Here is a 21,499-nt window from a genome sequence, read left to right on the forward strand (position 1 = left end):
GACTGCGAATTCAAAGCCAGCCTCAGCAACTTAGTTAGGCCCTAAGCAACTCAGTGAGACCCTGTCTCTAAATAAGATATAAAAAAGGGCTGGGGGTGTGTCTCAGTGGTTAAGCGCCTGGGTTCAATGCCTGGTACCAAAACAAAACAAAAAATTCCCACCCTCACAGATGCTCTGAAGCTTCAGCACCTCTTTCCAGGTCTGCTCCGAAGGTGGCAGGTTTTGCAGGTCAAGAGCTGCTTTCCTAGTTCAAGACTTGAGCCTCTCCTCCCCCCTCTTTCTCCATCTGCAAAGTCTCCAAAGGCCCAGGTGGAGGAGACAAGTGCCTGAGGCTTCTTTTGAGGAAGAGCAGATTTCCAGGGCTGGGTTTGTGCCTCAGTGTTAAGGCACTTGCCCAGGATTTGTGAGGCACTGGGTTTGATTCTCAGCACCACATATAAATAAATGAATGAAATAAATCCCATCAACATCTAAAAATATATATTAAAAGAAAAACTCACTTCCCATTTCAACCGGGATTGTGAGTCCCTGGCACATGGCAAAAACTCAGCAGGTGTTAGCTGTTGGCATGTTTAATTGCAGTTACTTTCTGGTGAGTTGAGGTTTAACTGTGCCATGTGCTCTCTGGGTCACGTGTCCCCACGGGGTCTCAGTTTCTCCCTCCCAAAAGGAGGAACAGTCACCTCCCCCTCCCAGGTTCTGATGAGGATGGGCAGTCACATGACTATCAGGCACCAGGGGCTCAGAAAATGGAAGAACCCCAGGCAGGAACGGAGAGACCCCCAGAGATGGAGAAGTCTGATGCAGTTTGACACTTGACATTGCAGGAGTAGGAATAGTTCCTCAATTAGAGAAAAAGAATCAGACCAGTGAAGGAAGAGGGGACAAGAGATGTCATAGACGTCCCTTCCTGGGCTCTAACTGGCTGCCCTGTCTGGAGCTCCTAACCTGATCTTCCAGGTCACCTGGGAGCGTGGGTCCCCAACCTCTGCTGCGTGAATGAAACCACGAAGTCTTGAGTAAGAGCCCATCTCAAGTTTTTCTGTTTAACTTGTGAACCAAATTGCTGAACTGACCCACCTGCTAATGTGATTGGCAATTATGTTTTGGAGAGCCCTGAAAGATACCACCTGATTGAAGAATTCTCAATTAACTTCTGAAGAAATCTCCCATTTCCTGATCCCCAAGCTATAAAAGAGGCTGCCTCCCAGGCAGAAGCATTCAGGAGGAGGAAAGGAGACCAAGACACTGCTGAGACCTCAAGAAGCCCAGGTGAGACGTGTCCCTTTCATTGCCCCCCCCCCCCACTGCTCTGGGTGACAAGGATGCCAGCTTCCTCACTATGGGGCAGAAACTGGCAGACTGCACTTAGGGTCATTGGGGGGAACCTTGGAAACAGAACTGGCCAAGTTCATGGGCTGGGAATGGCCACTTCCCAAAGAGACCAGCAATGCTGATGTGGAAATCAGGCTCCAACACCCTCAGTCAGGAGCTCCAGGGCAGGAATTTGACTTGGGGTTGTCAGTGTGGTCTGAGATGCTCACTGCGGCCGGGTGACTTCTGATATTAGGTGACTTGCAAAGGTATCCACAAACCAGACCAAAGAGCCATCCGCTTAGCAGGGAGGTGACAAAGTAGTTCAGTGCTCCAGTCACTGGCAAATTGAAGTCTTCATTTACTTGGTCTGAAGAGCAGAAACTGGGCTGGGGAGGCTCCGAGGCAGAGCGCTCTCCTAGCGAGGACGAGGCCCTGGGTTCCATCCCCAGCCCTGCAGAAAGGGACGGTGGAATTCCTCAGAGGAGGTGGAACTAGGAACTCCTTAAGTGAGCCCAGCTGCTGAGTAAATCTTTTTTTTTAATTTATATATGACAGCAGAATGCATTACAATTCTTATTACACATATAAAGCACAATTTTTCATATCTCTGGTTGTATACAAAATATATTCACAACAGTTCGTGTCTTCATACATCTACTTTGGATAATAATGACCATCACATTCCACCACCATTTCTAACCCCATGCCCCTCCCTTCCCCTCCCACCTCTCTGCCCTATCTAGAGTTCCTCTATTCCTCCCATGATCCCTCTCCCTACCCCGCTATGAATCAGCCTCCTTATATCAAACATTTGGCATTTGGTTTTTTGGAATTTGCTAACTTCACTTAGTATTATCTTCTCTAACTCTATCCATTTGCCTGCAAATGCCATGATTTTGTTCTCTTTTATTGCTGAGTAATATTCCATTTTGTAAATATGCAACATTTTTTTAACCATTCATCTACTGAGGGGCATCTAGGTTGGTTCCACAGTTTAGTTATTGTGAATTGTGCGGCTATAAACAATGCTGTGGCTGTGTCCCTGTAGTATGCTGTTTTTAAGTCCTTTGGGTATAGACCAAGGAGGGGGATAGCTGGGTCAAATGGTGGTTCCATTCCCAGTTTTCCAAGAAATCTCCATAATGTTTTCCAGATTGGCTGTGCCAATTTGCAATCCCCCAGCAAAATGTGAGTGTACCTGAGTAAATCTGATGATCACTTAAATAGAGGCCTGGGGGTCAGGTAGAGCTGCTTCAAACACTGTCTCTACTTCAAGCCCGAGAGCTCCCTGATTCTGTAACCTTGGGGACATTGGGGGAAGTTACCTGTGGTCACTAGGTTTGTGTATCCTCACCTGTGCAAGTGATAGGGGCTCATGTCTGAGGACATACTGAAGATGAAATCAGTCACCCAGGGTACAGCCATCAACCTGTCGCCTGGCACAGAGAAAACGCCCAGCAGTCTAGCCATTACTGCTGGTCACCTCCAGGTGCTCTGGGGAGGAGACCAATTTGTGCCACATTGGACTCATTCTGTCCACAGACACCAAGAGATGTTTCACACTGGGGGCCTCGTTGTCTTCTGTGGGCTGCTGGCCCAGGTCACAGCCCAGCTCGCAGGCCTGCCCGTGCCGCTGGACCCAGGCCTGCCTGAGCCCCTAGACCCGACTCTGTCCTTGGATCTGACCCCAGCCCTGGATTCAAATCCCATAGATCTTGCTGGAAGCTTGAGGGATGGTAAGTCTGTGATGGCCTCTGTCAGAGGTGTGAATAAACAACACCCCATCTGGTAGAAGAAGGGGCACGATGAGTAGGGGAGAGGGTCTGAGGGCCTGGAGATGACAGAGGTGACCCTCAGAGGCCCTTCTACTCATTTCCAGCTCTCAGCAATGGCCTGCTCTTTGGGGGTCTGCTGGACATTCTGGAAAACCTCCCGCTTTTGAACATCCTGAAGACTGGAGGGGGCACTTCTGGTGGCCTGGTTGGCCTTTTCGGAAAACTGGCTTCCTCTCTCTCCATCCTGAACAACATCCTCTAGTGAGTTGACCTACAATACTGCCCTGGTCCCCAGAAGCAGCTGAGATCTGCCAGCCCCAGGTGGCAGCCCTGAGGGAGGGGGCGGTGGCCTGAGCCTGCAGCTGGGACTCAGTTGGCAGGGACACTGGCCCTCTTCTCCAGTCCCTGAAGCACGTCCCAGCACCATCTGAAGGTCCTCAGGACAACCCTTCAAGGTCAGCTTAATGATGCCCAGTTCACAGATGGGGACACTGAGCACAGGGACAGGCCTGTGCTCACTTAACGAGATGCAGAGCAAGGAATGTCACTGTAACTTCCTGAGTCCAGGGCCCACCCATTTTCCTCTGCACCACTGCCATCTCCTCCCTCCCCCGCTGAGAACACAGTGGACTTTGATGGAGGCAGGAGAACATCAGCTCCCGCCTCCAAGGTGTCATCAGTGACACTAACAGAGCCAGGCGGTGTCTGTGGAAAGTTCTGAAGTGGTGCTTCCCATGGGACACCCCAGAGCTCACTGAGCCAGAAGCACTAGGGTGTCTGTGAGCGGCCACAGCCTGGGCCTGGATGGGACTGGGTCAAAGCCATTGCCAAGGATCTGGCTCTGGCTCCCTGACTGGCAGAGAGAAAGACTTAAGATTGAGTGATTCAGGCCCATAGACGTTGGTGCAGACTTACCACTATTCCCACCATCGCCCATTCATGCACTGAACAAACCGTCCATCCGTCCATCCATCCATCTGTCCAGCCAAGCTTTACTTCATTTGACCCCTTCCTCTGCCATCCACCCACCTTCCCATCCACCCACAAGGGCAGCCCCTTCCTTGGTAAGACCCTGAGCTGGCACACAATAGGCCAACAACCCAGACACTGTCCCCTCCTGGATGACCTCATAGACCTGAGACGAAGAGGGCGTCATACATGTCAGGATCCAATCTTGGCAGAGGCTGGGAGAAGTGCTGTGAGGCTCAGCACCCGTGTGGCTCTGGCTGCAAGACACCCACATTGTCTTCCGTGGTCCTGGTGGGCAGCTCCTCCTCCCCTTGGATGGTCTCTGGGGTTGAAGGTGGTGTCCAGGTTTGAGGCTTGAGGAGCTGATGTTTCTCCCTCCGATGTTGCACCCTGGACAGCATCAAGGTCACCAATCCCCAGCTGTTGGAACTCAGTTATGTGCAGAGCCACAGCGCCCATGGCCTCTATGTCACCATCCCGCTGGGATTGATACTTAAAATGAATACGTGAGTGGGTCCCCAGGGTGGAAGGAATGGTGGCTCAGCAAGGGAGACCCTGAGGTCTCTGGGGAGGCACCAGGGGGTGGGAGTGCAATGACCTGAGCCTCCGTCTGCAGCTCATTTGCCACTCTGCCGAGCAACCTTGGGTGCCGAGGGAACTCACTTGACCTCTGTGAGCCTTGGGTCTCCTGGGGGAAGTGAGCTGCGTGCACCTGTGGGCAAGGTGGGGTCAGGTGAGGCTCACGTGCCTGAAGATGAGGAAAAACCACCTGCACCGTGGAATGTGGAGACCAGATGCCATCAGCGTTCCCTCCTCTCTAGGGGCCTGGTGGGAAGTCTGCTGGAGCTGGACGTGAAGCTCAACATCACTGCGGAACTCTTGGTTGTGAAAGACAATGAGGGGAAGAGCCACCTGGTGCTTGGTGACTGCACCCATTCCCCTGGCAGCCTGCGGATCTCCCTGCTTAACGGGTAAGGCCGAGGGCTGACTCTCTGCCCCCGAGGAACAGAGTGGAATGGTGGGTGGATTGATGGAAAGATGGAATGTTGGGAAAATGGAAGAGGAATAGGATGGAAGGGAGGATGGATAAGAGATGGGTGGGTGGATGGAGGAGAGGGTGGATGAGTGGGTGGGTGGGCGGTTGGTGATGAATGGATGATTAATAGAGGTGGATGTTTAGATGGTTAAACGTGTGGAGGGAAGGATGGATGGATGGATATATGTGGACAGATGTATAGACAGATTAATAAGTAAATGGAAGGGTAAAGTTTTCACTTATCCTTATTAGGCCAGCATGACTAATTTGATGTTGGATTTGGCAACAAGATGTCTGAGTTTAAGCCTCAGCTATGACAGGGCTGAGGGGAGGTGAAGGGCCTCTGAGCTTGAATGGTCTTCTCCTGCGTGGCTGTGGCTTGCTTATCTGTAACGTGGAACTACATGGGGTCACTGATAAAGCCCCCAAGACAGCATGGGTGAAAGTGCTGTGTCCCCTAAGGGGCAAACAGACATGAAGTCTCACTAGGGTCCTCACTGGGCCTTGATGGGACTGGGTTAAAGCCATTGCCAAGGATCTGGCTCTGGCTCCGGCTCCCTGACTTACAGAGAGACAGACTTAAGTTTGAGTGATTCAGGCCCTTAGACGTTGGTGCAGACTTACCACTATTCCCACCATCACCCATTCATGCTCTGAACAAACCGTCCATCTGTACATCCATCTATCCATCCATCTGTCCAGCCAAGCTTTCCTTCATTTGACCCCTCCGCTGCCATCCACCCACCCGCATATCCATCCATCCACCTTCCCATCAATTTGATGTTGGATTAGGAAACTGGTTTCAGTCCCCTGTCACCTGGGAAGGCTGAGATCATACCCAACATGTAGGAGTCATGGCCCCATGGCCGAGGTCTTCACGTGCCATCTCAGGAGTCCTCCTAGCTCCACAGGGAGCATGGGTCATACTTTGATGTCCTTGTGAAAATCAAAGTGGTGCTTCCAAGCTCTCTCTCCCCCTGCCCTGTCCTGGGGCTGTAGGCTCCTCCCCCTGGTGCCTGTGTGTGCAGGGCGTGACTCCCTCTGGGTAGGACCCTGGCTGCACATGGGGTGAGGGGATAGGCCTCCTCTGATGCTGACACTGTGTCCCTCTCAAGAATTTTCCAGGTCCACCCTCGGTTCCTGAGTCACACCCACAGCTTTTTTGCTCCCTTCCCCATTCAAGACCTCGTGGACAACCTCACGGGCATCTTGAATAAAGTCCTTCCTGAGCTGGTGCAGGGCAAGGTAGGTGGGCTGGGCTGGGGGCTCCCCTGATCCGTGCGCCTCAGAGATTCTCAGGCTGAGAGAGTCCTGGGGTGAGCTACCTGAGTCCCACGGTTTAAGAAGTAAATCCACCCGTCCATCAGTCTGTCGGTTGCCACATCTGTCCATGGTTCTTTCCGTCCCTCCAAATGCCTCGGTGGGCTACAGTCTGGTCCAGGCCCCGTGCCTGTCCACACCGCAGCTGAACTGGGTCGGCCCTGCCTGAGAAGCCCCACCAGCCCTCCATGGCTGCAGACCAGAGGTCTTCCAGGCTAGGCTCGGGTGTCTCCTAGGGCCAGAAACCACCTTCCAGAACCTTCCACAAAGGCAAAGTCACAGAGTGAACGCACCTCAGCATGACATTCAGGCCCCTTCCCAACATCCCTCATGCCTTTAGTTTCTCCTTCTGCCTAAAGTGCCTGAGACATTCGTCCCCAAACCTGCTCAGAATCAAACGCTTAGACACAGAGAAGTGACGGAAACCTTCCCCAGAGAACCCCCAATAGAGACGATGCTGCTCCCGGGTGTCCCACGGCTGCCCCTTTGCTAACTCCCCTCTCTGCCTGGCTCAGGTGTGCCGTCTGGTCAATGGCGTTCTCGAAAAACTGGACATCCCCCTGGTGCATGAGATCATTCGTAAGTGGTGCTTCCAAGCTCTCTCCCCCTCTGCAAGAGCAGCCATGTCCCCAGGGGTTTTGTCCCTGCACACCACAGGGCAGCTCGGACCTCTGCTTTCACCTTACCTTGGTTTTGGTTTCTTTGTTTCCCCTGAAGTATCCGGAAAGTTCTGAGGTCAAAGGCTGCCCTCCTTGGCCCTGACACTGAGACCAGCTGGGCCCTGGGTGGAAGGGCCCGTCCTCATCCAACCAGCCTGAGCATGACGGGTCTCCAGCAGCCCCACTTGCTGGCCCTGCACCTCAGGAGGAATGTGGCTCTCCCTGACTCCTTCTCCTCACGACCATGACTCTAGACTGGTTTTCTGTTTTGTTTTTCATTTTCTAGACAAGCTGATCCCTGAAGTGAATCTTGTCATCAGGGTCTAGGCCTTGCTGAAAGGACCCTGGTCTCTGCTCTGCTGGTTAGTGTGGCTCCCTGCTCCACAGGATCTGGGACAGTCTGTTACTCTGCTGGTAGGAGGCAGCAGGGGTCTTGAGACTAATGACACTTATATAAGTCAGCTTTCCCTCCCTGTAACAAAATGCCAAAAGTAATAAATTATAAAGACAAAAGGTTTGTTTGGGCACAGTTTGTTTCCAGTCCATGATTGATGGGCGACCCTTGTCACGGTGAGGCAGTGCCTCATGGTGGGAGCATGTGATGGAGCAGATGCTCACCTCATCAGGCACAAAGCACAAAAGAAAGAGCAAGAGCTGAGCACACACATCCAGAATCACCACACGCAAGTCCACTTGAGCTCATGGACACACACTCTCAAATGCATGATCCAGGCCTGGGCTACCCTTGTGACTGAGGCCAAGCCTCTAGGCCCAGGGTCTCAGCCTCCTCCTGTCCCCCTGGAGGGCAGGTTTGATGCTGGATCAACACCAATAAGATTCCATGACCTTGAGTCTCCCTGCTGACTGGGCTCTTCTCCCCACAGACCCGCTTCTTGCTGCAGTCCACCCGCTCCTGCCCAGGACAGGGAAGGCTGGCCCCACGTCCTAGAAAATGACAAGGCTGCCTCGTCCCTGGGAGCCTGTGCCCCCTCCTCCCCTGGCTGCAGCAAAATAGCCGGGGGGTGATGAACAACTTGTGTACATTGATACAGCAGGAGTGGGAGCCCTTTATTGTAGGACAGGAGCGGTATTTATACATTCCACACAGCTTATCTAATTAGCATAAATAGATACAGCAGTCAACCAATAAGGAATCTCCACACTTAATGGCTCGCTGGCGTTACTTCACAAACCACTCCCTCTGGCATTTTGCCAGGCGCCATCCTGACTTGTTTACAGACTCTAACACTCCCCCTAGGTGTGCGGAACCTCCCCTGCTCCCCACCAAATAAAACTGCTCCTCTTCTGCACCAGGGCGTCTTGTGCTGCTTCAGCATCACGTGAGGGCTCCCGGCTGGGACTGGCCCTGACCCAGGTGGCTGGGGACAACAGAGCGTGGGCCTGGAGGGGTCAACAGGCCAGACCCAGGCAGTTTCTAGTTCTCGGTAATGTCTCCAATTTTCTTTGGGAACAATTTCTTTTCTTGGAGCCATCTGGACCCACTGGCACGAATCTCCAGATTGTGGGGCATCCTTGACTTCAACAGCTTCGGGGTCACCCGCTGGGTGAAGAGATGGAGAAAAGGTACCAGCCAATTCAAGGACAGCCTCCCCATCTCTGTCCCTGCCTGAGGAACAGGGAGGACACCTGGGACTCCAGGGGCCAAGGGCAGCACCTCAGCACTTAGTCTGCAGAGCCCACTGGCAGCTCTGGGCCCTGGAGGCCTGTGGGGCCGGCCGAGCCCGACTGTCCATGGGACAAGGTGGTCTGTAACAGCCCTGCTGCAGCCAGTGCCCAGTTGAGAAAGCAATGCCCCCTGGTCCACCCAGTCTGCAGGCTGCTTTCTATTGAGTAGCCCACGGGCGTTTGGGTACCTCAGGTGTCAGGCCAAAGAGCACCCGTCCCACTGTGTGGCTCACATTCTTAGCTCTGCAGAGACATACCTCCTCAGGAGATGGTGACATTCTATGCCACAAGCAGCCAAATGTCAGCCCTGTGACTCACTCACAATGGGAACCGTGGTCACCAGCACCCCAAAATAGCCCAAGGGGCCCTCACACAAGCTCAATGACCACAAGCAGAAAAACACTTTGGGTCACTGAATTTGCCCCAAATCTCCCTCCCCCGCAATGTCACCAGGTTAATTTTCCCCCTAATATTTCCTAAAAATATTGTCGTGTAAGCACCAGTATCCAAAAGCGCCTGAAAGTCTGAATTTCCTGGATTCCCTCTTAATCTCAACAGGGGCACAGGGCCCCTGGTGTCTGGTGGGACCTACATGCCTGGTTTCCATCCTGATGTGTCATTCTACCCGAGACATTTGAGTCTAAAATGATCCAATATCAGACAAACCACAACTGAGCTGCATGAGACGTTCCTGGACTTTTTCCATATTTGCCCTTTGATTGTCTACTCTCCCCCATTTTTAAACAACACCAAGAGTTGCTCAGCACTACAAGAACACATCTCACTAGAGGTCCTCAAGCACTCTCTGTACCAGGCCCTCTACCTCCCCCAGACATCATCTCCAACCCCCAGAACTCCATGGGAGTTCATGCCTCATCTCATTTATCTCTCTGCAGCCAGATGGTGGCCAGCCTCAACCAACCCACTGCATCCAGGGAGCTGGCTCTCCCCTGGTAGAGTGGAGTTGCATTTACACCCTGCCATGGTGTGTTTCTTTGGCAACTCTGATCACTGTGCCAAACTGATAAGTAGAAGAGTGTATACCAGTTATGAACCCCGGGGAGAGAGTGGTCACCAGTCCCCAGGGTAGACTCTACGCACTTCTGCTCAATGCATCTGCATGGGAATCTCCAAGGAAAACAACACAGTCAGCACTGGGTAGAAAAACACTTAGATGGAGAGGAGACAGAGCAAGAGGACTTCAATAATGTGCATCACTCCCCATAGTTAACAAGTCCCCCCACCCAAGTCACTGGTACCAAGCAATTGGCTATGCTCACTGCTCTTGAGCCTAGAGGCTCCTCCCCTTCCCTAATAGAGTCTGAAAACTGAAAACTGGGGACATATTTGAGGGCCTTTGATGCAGACACTTAAAAAAAACAAGAGTACATATTGAGTTTGAAGCAGGAAAAGCTATAACCACATAATGTACACACCATGTGAGCTCCTCATCTTAGGGTAAGGAGGTATCTCAGGCCCAAGGCTCACTCTCATGAGACTAAACAGAAGTTTGAAAGATTGCACACACAAGACTGCCTTTCTCAGCATAACCATTAATTGGCCACTAAGATAACCAAGGAGAGACTACAGAAACTTCATATGACAAAGAATACAGACTTCACTGAATTGATTCAGGAAAGTCTCTAAACAAATAACTACAACAACCAGTAACAATAACAAACTCTGAGGGGAGGGAGAATCCAATTTCCAGAAACTACCACATTATATATTTTAAATATCCAATGTTCAGTTAATAAACCAGATATTTGTATAAAACATGCAAAACACTTGCATAAGACATGCAAATCAACAAGAAAACTTGGCCTATACCCATGAAAAACTGTCTCCAAAGAATCTCAGGTGTTGGACTCACTACACAAGAACTTAAATTCACTATTTAAATATGTTCAGAGAATATATGTTAAAAAACCATATCTAAAAACTAAAGGAAATCTCAGAACAAAATCTAGAAAATAGAGAATGTGTATAAAGTCATAGAAATCATTGACAAACAGAAATTCTGCAGCTGAAAAGTACAGTAACTGAAATGGAAAATTCACTTAAAAAATGAAACAGCAGATTTTAACAGGCCAAGGAAAATAATCTGCAAGCTTGGTAGCAGATCAATTGATATTCTTTAATCTGTAGAGCAGAAAGAAGAAATATATATATATATATATATATATATATATATATATATAAAAATGAATAAAGATTCAAAGGTCATCAAGCATATGAACATACACATCATGGGAGTCACAGAAGAGGAGAGAGGGTGAGAAAAGAACATTTGAAAGAATGGCTTCAATTTTTCCAATTTTGATTAAAAAAATAATCATCACTTCAAAGAGCTCAACAAGAAATTCACACTTAAACAATTTATAATAAAACAAAAGACAAAGAGAGCATCTTAAAAGCAATAGGACAAAAGTGAGTCATCAAGTATAAGAAAGTCTCAATAAAACTAACATCTGATTTTTAATCAGAAACCTTGGAGGCCAGAAGGCAGTTGAATGTCTTACTCAAATTGCTAAGAGAAAAAGACTATCAAGGGACACAGCCACAGCATTGTTCATAGCAGCACAATTCACAATAGCTAAACTTTGGAACCAACTAGATGTCCTCCAATAGATGAATGGATAAAAAAATGTGGCAAAAATACACAATGGAATATTACTCAGCAATAAAAGAGAATGAAATCATGGCATTTTCAGATAAATGGATGGAGTTAGAGAAAATAATGCTAAGTGAAGTTAGCCAATCCCAAAAAACCAAAGGCCAAATGTTTTCTCTGATATAAGGAGGCTGATACATAGTGGGGTAGGGAGAGGGATCATGGGAGGAATAGAGGAACTCTAGATAGGGCAGAGGGGTGGGAGGGAAAGGGAGGGGCATGGGGTTAGAAATGATTGTGGAATGTGATGGTCATTATTATCCAAAGTACATGTATGAAGACACGAACTGGTGTGAATATACTTTGTGTACAACCAGAGATATGAAAAATTGTGCTCTCGATGTGTAATAAGAATTGTCATGCATTCTGCTGTCATATATAAATAAAAATAAACAACAAAAAAAGACTATCAACCAAGAATTCTATATCCAGAGAAACAATCCTTCAAAAGTGTAGGAGAAGGTAAGGCATTTCCACATAAATAAAACAGAAAGAACTTAACACTAGAGAACATGCCCTGATGAGTCTTTTGGGGTGAAATGAAAGGATACTTGATACAAACTGCAGGAAGAAATAAAGAGCACCAGTAAAGTTAACTACTTAGGTGAATATAAAAGACAGTGGGGTTTTTGTTTATACCTCTTTTCTCTGTTTTATTTAAATGACAAAACAATAATTAGAAATGTGTGATGATGAGGCTGGGACAGAGTGGCACATACCCTAACTGGGGAGACTGGGGCAGGAGGACTGCAAGTTCCAAGACAGCCTCAGCAACTCAACAAGGCCCTCAGCAACTTAGCAAGACTTTGTCTCAAAATAAAAAAAATAAAAATAAAAAGGATTGGGGAATGCTGCTCAGCAGTTAATTACCCCTGAGCTCAATCTTCATTACCAAAAAGAGAAAAGGAAGAGAGAAAGAAAAGAAATTTGTGATGATGGGGCATACAATGTATAAAGATATAATTTGTATAAAAATAACAGCATGGGGCTGGGGATGTGGCTCAAGCCGTAGCGCGCTTGCCTGGCGTGCGTGCGGCCCGGGTTGGATCCTCAGCACCACATACAAACAAAGATGTTGTGTCTGCCGAAAACTAAAAAATAAATATTAAAAAAAAAATAACAGCATGGAGTAAGGGAGTGGGCAGAGATCCATAGAGGCAAAAATATTTATGTAGTATTGAGATTAAGTTCATATGAAGCTGAATAGACTTAACAGTTAAGATGCTTATTGTAATCCTTAGGGCAACTACTCAGAAAATAACACATAAAACAAAGTAAAGGAATTAAAACCGTACACTAGGAAATACACATCTACACAAGTGTCAGTTGGTAATTGAAAAAGAAAGAAATATAAAACACATAACTGGGTGCAATGATATGTGCTTTTACTCCCAACACTCTGGAGGCTGAGGTAGAGGGATCACTTGAGACCGGGAGTTCAAGACCAGCCTGAGCAACACAGCTAGATCCCATCTCAAAACAAAGAAAAAGCCCAACAACAATAACAACAAAACATAATGCATACAGAAAACAATATCAAAACACCATGTTTAAATCCTGTGTTATCAGCAATTACATTAAATGTAAATGGTTTAAACACTCCAACTAAAAGTTCCTATCTCCAAATACCATCCAGTTGGGACCATGGGGATGAGGTCTTCAACATGGGAATTTTGAGAGGACATAAACTTTGTCTACAACATCACCCTCTCTTAATTTGGCCCCTTAAATTGCTCTCTCACGTTAATTTCTCTGGTTTGTTTTTTTCTTCACATTATTTAACACGCTCTGAAATTGCTGTTTCTTTCTTTCCTTCCCCATTCACTATGATGCTCCCTCACTAGAGGGTAAGCTGCAGGAGGTAAGAGCTCTGTCTCCTCCTCCACAGCTGAATCCCCAGCATCTGAACCGTGACTGCCACATAATAGATGCTTAGCAAGTACAGGTTGAAGGAATGGATGGCGGAGGCCACTTCCATCGCTGTGTAATAAAACCACGCTTTGAACACCTGCCAAACTGGTGTCGATGTGACTCTTTCACTTTGGGAGATATTTAAATGGAGATTGGAGGCTGTAAACGTGGTATGGATAGGAGCTTCAGGAGGATTTGAGGAAGGGAGGCCCTTTACCCTGTCCTGACTGGAGTCAGGGTAATGTTTTAATGAACAAGAAACTGAAGATGGGAGGCTGGGGACTCTGCTCAGCAGCTAGCTGTCACTTTACTCCCTCAAGGCAACGGAGCAGAGGATGGTGGTTCTGTGAGTGACTCTGCAGCCACACTTTGGAGGTGCCATTCATTTCCAAGGAAGGCTAGCCCTGCAGGCTCACATGATCCTTACCCACCAATCAGAAAGCACCCTATGCCAACTGTCAAACCCTTCAACTGTTAAACTGTCATAACTGTCAAACCACCCCCAGCTCTATAAATATGCAGAGCTGTTCTTCAATAAACGGGCATTTTTTCCTATGACAAGCCTTGTTCGTTCTTTCATTTCCTCTCCTGGAATGTTTCATTCAAATTCTACCAAGTTTTAGGCCCAACCAATCTGCTTCAAAAAAAAAAAAAAAAACCCTCTCTGACTACTCTAACCAATTCTGCGTCTTTTCTTTCTTGGATGGCTTGATATCAGGTAGTTGGTACCATGCCATATTGTTCATGAATAGATTAATAAAGTAAGAAAGCCAGGGACAGTGGCCCGTGTCTATAATCCCAGAGATTTGGGAAGTTGAGTCAGGAGGATTGTAATTTCAAGGACAGTCTCAGCAACTTAGTGAGGCCCTAAGCGACTTTGTGAGACCCTGTCTCAAAATTAAAAAATGAAAAGAGCCTGGGATGTGGCTCAGTGGTTAAGTGCCCCTGAGTGCTATCCCCAGTAACAAAGAAGAAAAGATTAAGAAAAAGTGATTAAAACTATATCTATTTACATGATGTTATGTATAGAAACTCCAAAATTTCCACTAAAAAAACCTGTTAGAACTAATGAATGAATTCAGCCAGATTGCAGAATACAGGATCAATATGTAAAAATCAGCCATGTTTCTATACAGTGCCAAGGAAACAACCAAAAAGCAAAATTAAGAAAATAATTGCGTTTATGAGTGCATCAAAGGAGATAAAATACTTAGAAATAAATTTGAACAGGATTTGAAATATTTGTTGCATACTGAAAAGAGAATAATGTGGAAAGAAATTTTAAAATACCTAAGTGAATGAAAAGACCTCCTATGTGTGTGGATTTGAATAGTAGAAGTGACTATGGAGATAGATAGATAGATAGATAAATAGATAGATAGATAGATGGATGAAACCCAGTTGTATTTGAATATATATATTCATACTGAACTCAGGGGTGATTAACCAGTGAGCCACATCCCCAGCCCGTTTTATTTATTTATTTTTTTATTTTGAGACAGGGTCTTGCCAATACTCCCAAAATGGATCTACAGATACAGTGAAATCTCTCTCAAAATCCCAGCTGACTTCTTTGCAGAAATTGACAAGCTCATCCTAAAATTCTTGGAGAAAAATAAATAATGGGGTAAGTTTGCTATTACAAGATTTCTTGAACTGAACATAGGGAGACAACTTAAAGGAACATATTAAGTACATAAAGGTAAAGGCATCTGATTTGTGGCATGAGGCGTGAAGGGGATCTGTAAATGACTGAAGTCCAGGGAGCTGGGGCCTGATCAGCCTGGTTCCTGAGTTCCCTAAAGCCAAGAGTTCCAGGCCCTTAACCTGTCGTGGGAGCTCACACAGTTCTCTCTGTGACCACTAGAGGGAGCAGGTGAACGGTTCTTCCCAGCATCTCTTCCTAGGATAAATAGTAAAATTTGGTAGCAGTGACTAGGATCCAGCTCCTCCTGTCCTGCAAGGAAGGGTCTCATCTAATCTACACAGAGTTGGGGTCCTAAGGCCCAAAGTCACAGAGCTTGTGGGCCATGGACCAGGGAGCAGATCCAGAAGTCGGGCTTCAGAGTTCAGGGTGTCGCTGTAGATTCAAAACTCACGGCTTTGCCCAAATCTGATAGCACCCCAGAAAGGGCTAAAGGTTCGCTAGCCCTTTCTATTTTTTATTTTGAGAAAGAGCCTTGATACATTGCTCAGGCTGACCTTGAGCTTCTGACCCTCCTGCCTCAGCCTCTTGAGTATCTGGGATTATGGGCATTCACCAACATGCCCAGCCACTTTTTTAAAAAAAATTATTTTGCTTTGCACACTGATTATTCTCCAGCTGGGTGCTAACTGTGAATGCATTCTCCATTTTCCCAGCCAGAACATCGGATTCTCTCACATGAACTGAGTTGCAGATTTATCAAGTAGGATTGTAGATTTACTTATAAAAACATAGGCATTTATGGGGGGTGTGGCTCAGTACTAGAACATGTGCTGAGCACAAACAAGACCTCGGGTTCCATCTCCAGCACATAAAATTAAACATGTACATTTAATTAATATATATCACTATTAAAATGCATTTCAGATAAACAACAAATGATTTTTAGTGTAAGTATCTCAAATATTTCATGGGATATAATTATACTAAAATTTTGCTTTTGATCATCATCTGAAATTCAAATACAACTGGGTTTCACTCATATCTATATAGTAGAAGTGACTATGGAGATAGATAGATAGATAGATAGATAGATAGATAGATAGATGAAACCCAGTTGTATTTGAATATATATATTCATACTGAACTCAGGGGTGATTAACCAGTGAGCCACATCCCCAGCCTGTTTGTTTTTTTTTTTTTTTTTTTTTTTTGAGACAGGGTCTTGCCAAGTTGCTTAGAGCTTTGCTAATTTGCTGAGACTGGTCTCAAATTTCCAATCCTCCTGCCTCAGCCTCCCAATTCACTGGGACTATAAGAATGAGCTGCTGCACCCAGTGATATGTATTTTTAATGCAGAAAAGAAAAAATCCAGCAGTGCCTGTCTGACCCACATCCTTTGTTCATTTCCCATGTTGGCTTCACAGCCACTTTGCTGGTCTCCTGACTATTCCTCTAACTCAGCAGGTGACTCTCCCAATCTTCCTCTAAAGGCATTGCATTTGAAACTCCTGCTCTGTTCTCCATTACTCTACAGAGGAGAATATTTACTGAGCTTCTACTATGTGCTAGTTTTTTTTTTTTTTTCTTTTATGGTGCTTGGAAATATACAAGCAGGTAAGCACTCTAGCCCTGAGCTGCACCCCAGACCTGATGTGTTGGTTTGAGGTGGCTGAACCCGGATGTTAGACAATCAAAAGGAAGCTGCACCTTGGCCTCCTCTGAGCTCAAAGCTGAACGGTAAACAAATACCAAGCTCCAGGCAGGATGAGAGCTGAAGTCCAGGGGGGGTCGGACCTAAGGGCTTCCCTGGGAAATCATCAAAACAGTAAGATGGATGGATGGACGGACAGAGAGACGGATGGATGGGTGGGTGGATGGATGGATGGATGAATGGATGGATGGATGGATGGATGGATGGATGGATGGGATGGATGAATGGATGGATGGATGGATGGATGGATGGACGGACGGACGGACGGACGGACGGACGGACGGATTCTAAAGCAAGTGCAGTAAAATGCTCATGGTAGAACGGAGGTGGTCGATAGAGTTCTCTGGAAAACCAACTTTTCTCTAATGCTTCCTGGGGGAAGGCAAGATGGCCCTGGCTACAATGGTGAGAATAAACTTGAGGGGGTCAGGTGGAGGTCAGTCCATTGAAGAAGAAATAAGGAAGCCTGAGGGCGGCCGGGCAGTGGGGGGGGGTGGACGGAGAGAGATTCCCTTTGAGGGAGCCTCTAAGAGCCAGAGACCCAGGTGAGGAATGACTGGAAGCCAGGCCTGCTGTGGGGATGGCGTCTCAGGAGCAGCCAGAGGCCTGCGGGGCTGGGGAGGGGCTGCTGCGGGGTGCCTCACTCACCTGAGGGCAACCCTCATCTCCCCTCCTGAAGCCCTGGTGACCAGTCCACATTCCCACAGGAAACCAACCCTGCGGGGGGCCATGAAGGAGATGTCACACGGTTCCCTGCCCCCCCCCCACCCCCGCCTGGCCCCAGGAAGACACCAAAGCAAAACAAACAAGAAGCAGGACTCAGAATCCAGATCAGACACAAAGAGGCAGAGAACCCCCTTCCCTCGGGGCTGGGGTCCCCCCATGGGGAAGAGGCGGGGTCTGGCTCCACGTGCTCAGAAGCCCCCAAGGATTGTTGGGTGACCCCAGACAGCTCAGGCAGGGTTGGCAGGAGCACAGGCTGCCTGCGAACGGGGACCTTGGAGGCCCCGAGGTCTCCACACCTGTCCCTAATCGTGGCTTTGAAAAGACAGAGCAAGGGCTGGGGACACGGCTCAGCGGGACAGCGCTTGCCTGGCATACGGCAGGTCCTGGGCTTGACCCCCAGCTTTGCCGGCCAGAGCTGGTGAAGGGGCTCCTGCACCCCCGTCTGACAGGGTCACAGCGTGGGGGAGGCTGCGGCAGGGCCACCCCATCTGGAAACCGGAACCCTGGGGAGTGTTAGGAGTTTTGTTTATGATCCTCATGATACGGATCACAGGGCTCACGTCAATCAATCATCCAAGTACGCATTGCCTGAGATTGCAGGAAAATTCCAGAAGGAGACCAAGGATATCATAAAGACGTGCCCCGAGGTGCATTTCAGTATCTCTCGGGATACAAACAATAGTGTCATTCCTCAAACCTGAGCCCACGGTTAACAATTTACTCTACCCATCTCCTAAAGCCACAACCTGTGTGACACCTGGCTACAGAAAAACAATTGCTGTGTCCACAGAACCAGGACCACCGAAGGCAGCCTATGGTATCCCCCTCGGGGACAGGAGGCTAACACAAATGCATTCCCCCACCAACACCCTCCTCTGCCTTGCACAGGAATTTATGCTGAAATTGGGAAACACATAATTGATGTTAATGACAAATGGGTTGAGGTGCAGTGCCTGCCCTTCAGTTAAAGATTACAAGACGTAAGAATTGGTGATCCTTGACCAAGGATCAGGAAACTTTTTAAGAAAGCAGTTGAATAGGTCATATGAAAAAAGGAAATTACCTTGGAAATTAAAATAGAATAATGTAAAATTAACACAGATGTAGTTTAAAGGCACTTCAGAGCAGTAGGCTTTTAAATAATAGATTTTCACTACTCTAAGTGTGTTTTACTGGGATTTTAGTTTAGAAGTAAGAAAGCTTACCAATAATCATAAGTATGCTTTAAAGTTAAAGGTTAATGAAATAGTTATAGGTATGCGGTAAAGTTGGAAGTGAATAAAGGTCAGGAGACCTGGGGCCGAGCTGCGTAGTCTAGCACCTAGTGATGGAGGTGAAAACGTAGAAGCTTAACCATGATTGGCAAAGGTTACGGGATAATATTTTAAACAAGGTACTCAATATCCTAGGTAATCAGTGTATGTCAGAAAAGATTGTAACTCTTGAAAATTATGTAAATCAAAGAGGTTTCGGGCTTTGAGGCTCTCCTTTAACTACCCGAAAAAAACCATCTGTAAAAATGGTATTAAAATAAGGGCCCCTCCGGGGGCAGCAGGTCTTTTCTGGAGGCTGCTCCTGACTTGCAACCTGTTGTCCCGTCTCTTCTTCCTCCGCCGACGTCACCCCTCCTACAGGACCCCCAGATCCCCACTGGGGCTGGCCCCCGGCACAGAACTAGTGTGTTTCTGTTTCCACTGAGGCCTTGGGAAAAGGTGTCGCCTCTGACAGGGGCTCAGCCAGACCTCCCCCATCCCACGCACAGGCACCCGTGGGAGTAAGCAGCACCCAGCCCTCAGTGAGCACTTAGGCAGCTTAACTGTCACCTGTATCATCATCTCTGTAAGCCTGTTGTCACTTTCTGTTTGTGGGAAATTATGTTTCTCACCTTGGACTGTGAGACACAAATTCCTTATCTAAGTTTTCAACTGTGAGTTATTTTGCCTAAATGTCTGCTGAGGAGATAATAACCCCAGGAGTTGGTGGGAATAGTAAAACATGGAGGTGGACCCAGGAGGTGGTGACAACCTTACAGAAATGACCATACACTGGCCGAAAGATAGGCGCACAGGATTTGGAATCAGACAGGCCCGAGTTCAAATCCTGACTCCTGGTCCAGATAGCTGTGTGACCTGGAGCAAATCATTCAGCCTTTCTGTGCCTCCATTTCTTCTTTTTTTAAAAATATTTATTTTTTAGTTGTAGGTGGACATAATATCTTTATTTTACATTTATGTGGTGCTGAGGATCAAACCCAGTGCCTCATGCATGGTAGGCGAGCACTCCACCACTGAACCACAATCCCAGCCCCACTCTTCCTCCATTTATCCATCTGTCCCATGGGCTCTGGGCTGAGCCTGGCAGGTAGTAAGCTCTTAGAAATGGTAGGACCAATCTGTTCTATGCTTCCACAGTCCCCTTTCCTTATGGGCATGATCAGCCCCCAAAATTAGATTCAAAGTCAAATGCATGAAAGATGAACAGGGAGTCACATGGTGTGTGTGTGTGTGTGTGTTGGGGGACATCTAGTTCCCAGGGGGTGCTGAAACTTCTTAAACCCTCAAAGCTGCATGGCGCTTGCCATTGTCTCCAATATTCCACCTGTGTTCTTTTTGTTCAGGTCCTCCCCCTGAGACAGGAGCAAGGTGACTTCACATTACTTTATCAGTCTCTAGCTCACTCTATCTTCCCAGGAGAATATGAGCACACAGAGGGCCAGGGCTGGGCTGGTCCTCCTGCCTGTCCAGGGCTCAGAACAGTGTCCACACCCAGGATCTGTCCTATGCCTTCATCAGGGAGAGACGCGGGGATGGACCCCTAAGACACCCACCAAGTCACGGGCTCCAGGTGTAGGCGCCTGTGACTCTGCTGTGGGCTGCAGGTGGGACCCTCTCCACTCTCCTGACCTAGAGAGAGTGGCGATGGGGTGGGAGTGGGGGGTACGCTGGCAGTGTGTCTCTAGTGGTGGCCACAGGGGAGACACAAGGCTCAACCTGAGTCCCCTGGAGCTGAAACATCCCCATTTGAGGGACTCAGCTGCCCCCAGAGGCCTGTTCCAGTAACAACCCCATTCCCAGGGCTCTCTATATCCCAGAGACACCCCATTTCCCAGGCCCTACATAGATAGTCACAACTTGTTTCTAAGAACAGGAAACCATGCCCAGGGAAGAGTCGTCACACCCCTGGGCTTGTTAAACACCTACTTCGTCCCTTGTCCTATGGCTACAGCCACAGGATAGCTGTAAGGACCATAGGGTAACAAATGCTCCGACCAATAGCGATACCTGCACTCGCAGATGGCCCTGGGTCCCATCCCCAGCTCTGCAAAGAAAACAGAGAGAGAGAGACACAGAGAGAGAGAGAGAGACAGAGAGAGAGAGACACAGAGAGAGAGAGACACAGAGAGAGAGAGAGAGAGAGAGAGAGAGAGAGAGAGAGAGCCCCTTCCTGGGTCCCAGGCCCCTAGAGCCCTGTGGTCATGCAGTTGACCGGTTCCTGCTGGGCTCTCCATGTCCACACCTGAGTCAAGGTCAGGCACAGCTCAGTGATGAGGATGGGACCCAGAGCCCCTTTGCCAGTCCAGGGTGTAGCACAGAGAGGGGAGGACATGTGCCTAAGGTCACACAGTAGAGGCAGATCACTCTTGGCATGTCCACATGCCAACGTCTGTTCTTTCCTCGGGGACCCCAGCTCTGTCCCGGGACTTCAGAGAGGCACCCAAGAGATAACCAGAGGGGCTGGGGATGTGGCTTCAGCTGTAGCGCGCTCGCCTGGCATGCGCAGGGCTCTGGGTTCGAACCTCAACACCACATAAAATAAAAGATATTGTGTCCACCGAAAACTGAAAAATAAATATTAAAAAATTCTCTCTCTTTAAAAAGAGAGAGAGAGATGACCAGAGACAAAGTGAAAAAGATATAAGAAGAAACAGAGAGAGGGGGAGGGGAGGGTCAGGACAGGGACAGACAGAGGGGGAGGAAACAGAAAGAAGGGGATAAAAGGAGGAAGACAGAGCCGGGTGCGGTGGCTCATGTCTGTAATCCTAGCAGCTTGGGAGGCTGAGGCAGGAG

At 48.1% G+C, this 21,499-nt stretch overlaps 1 protein-coding gene across 1 annotated transcript; it reads left to right on the forward strand.

Moving 5' to 3' along the window:
• Positions 1-2,869: 2,869 nt before the first annotated feature.
• Positions 2,870-7,403, forward strand: LOC114084069 (BPI fold-containing family A member 1-like). Its single transcript, XM_027925262.2, has 7 exons — positions 2,870-3,053; positions 3,197-3,353; positions 4,460-4,567; positions 4,883-5,032; positions 6,255-6,342; positions 6,933-6,996; positions 7,363-7,403. Exons 1-7 carry the CDS (start codon positions 2,870-2,872, stop codon positions 7,401-7,403), a joined length of 792 nt encoding a protein of 263 aa, XP_027781063.2.
• The last annotated feature ends 14,096 nt before the right edge of the window (positions 7,404-21,499 follow it).

Source organism: Marmota flaviventris, chromosome 2, assembly GCF_047511675.1.
Source record: "Marmota flaviventris isolate mMarFla1 chromosome 2, mMarFla1.hap1, whole genome shotgun sequence".
Lineage (NCBI taxonomy): Eukaryota > Metazoa > Chordata > Mammalia > Rodentia > Sciuridae > Marmota > Marmota flaviventris.

Bases quoted from the DNA above. Each gene is read 5' to 3' on its own strand.
- LOC114084069 (XM_027925262.2), top strand. From the start codon at position 2,870: ATGTTTCACACTGGGGGCCTCGTTGTCTTCTGTGGGCTGCTGGCCCAG. The intron at 3,354-4,459 runs GTGAGTTGACCT...CACCCTGGACAG, and splicing joins ATCCTGAACAACATCCTCTA to CATCAAGGTCACCAATCCCC. The intron at 4,568-4,882 runs GTGAGTGGGTCC...CCTCCTCTCTAG, and splicing joins TTGATACTTAAAATGAATAC to GGGCCTGGTGGGAAGTCTGC.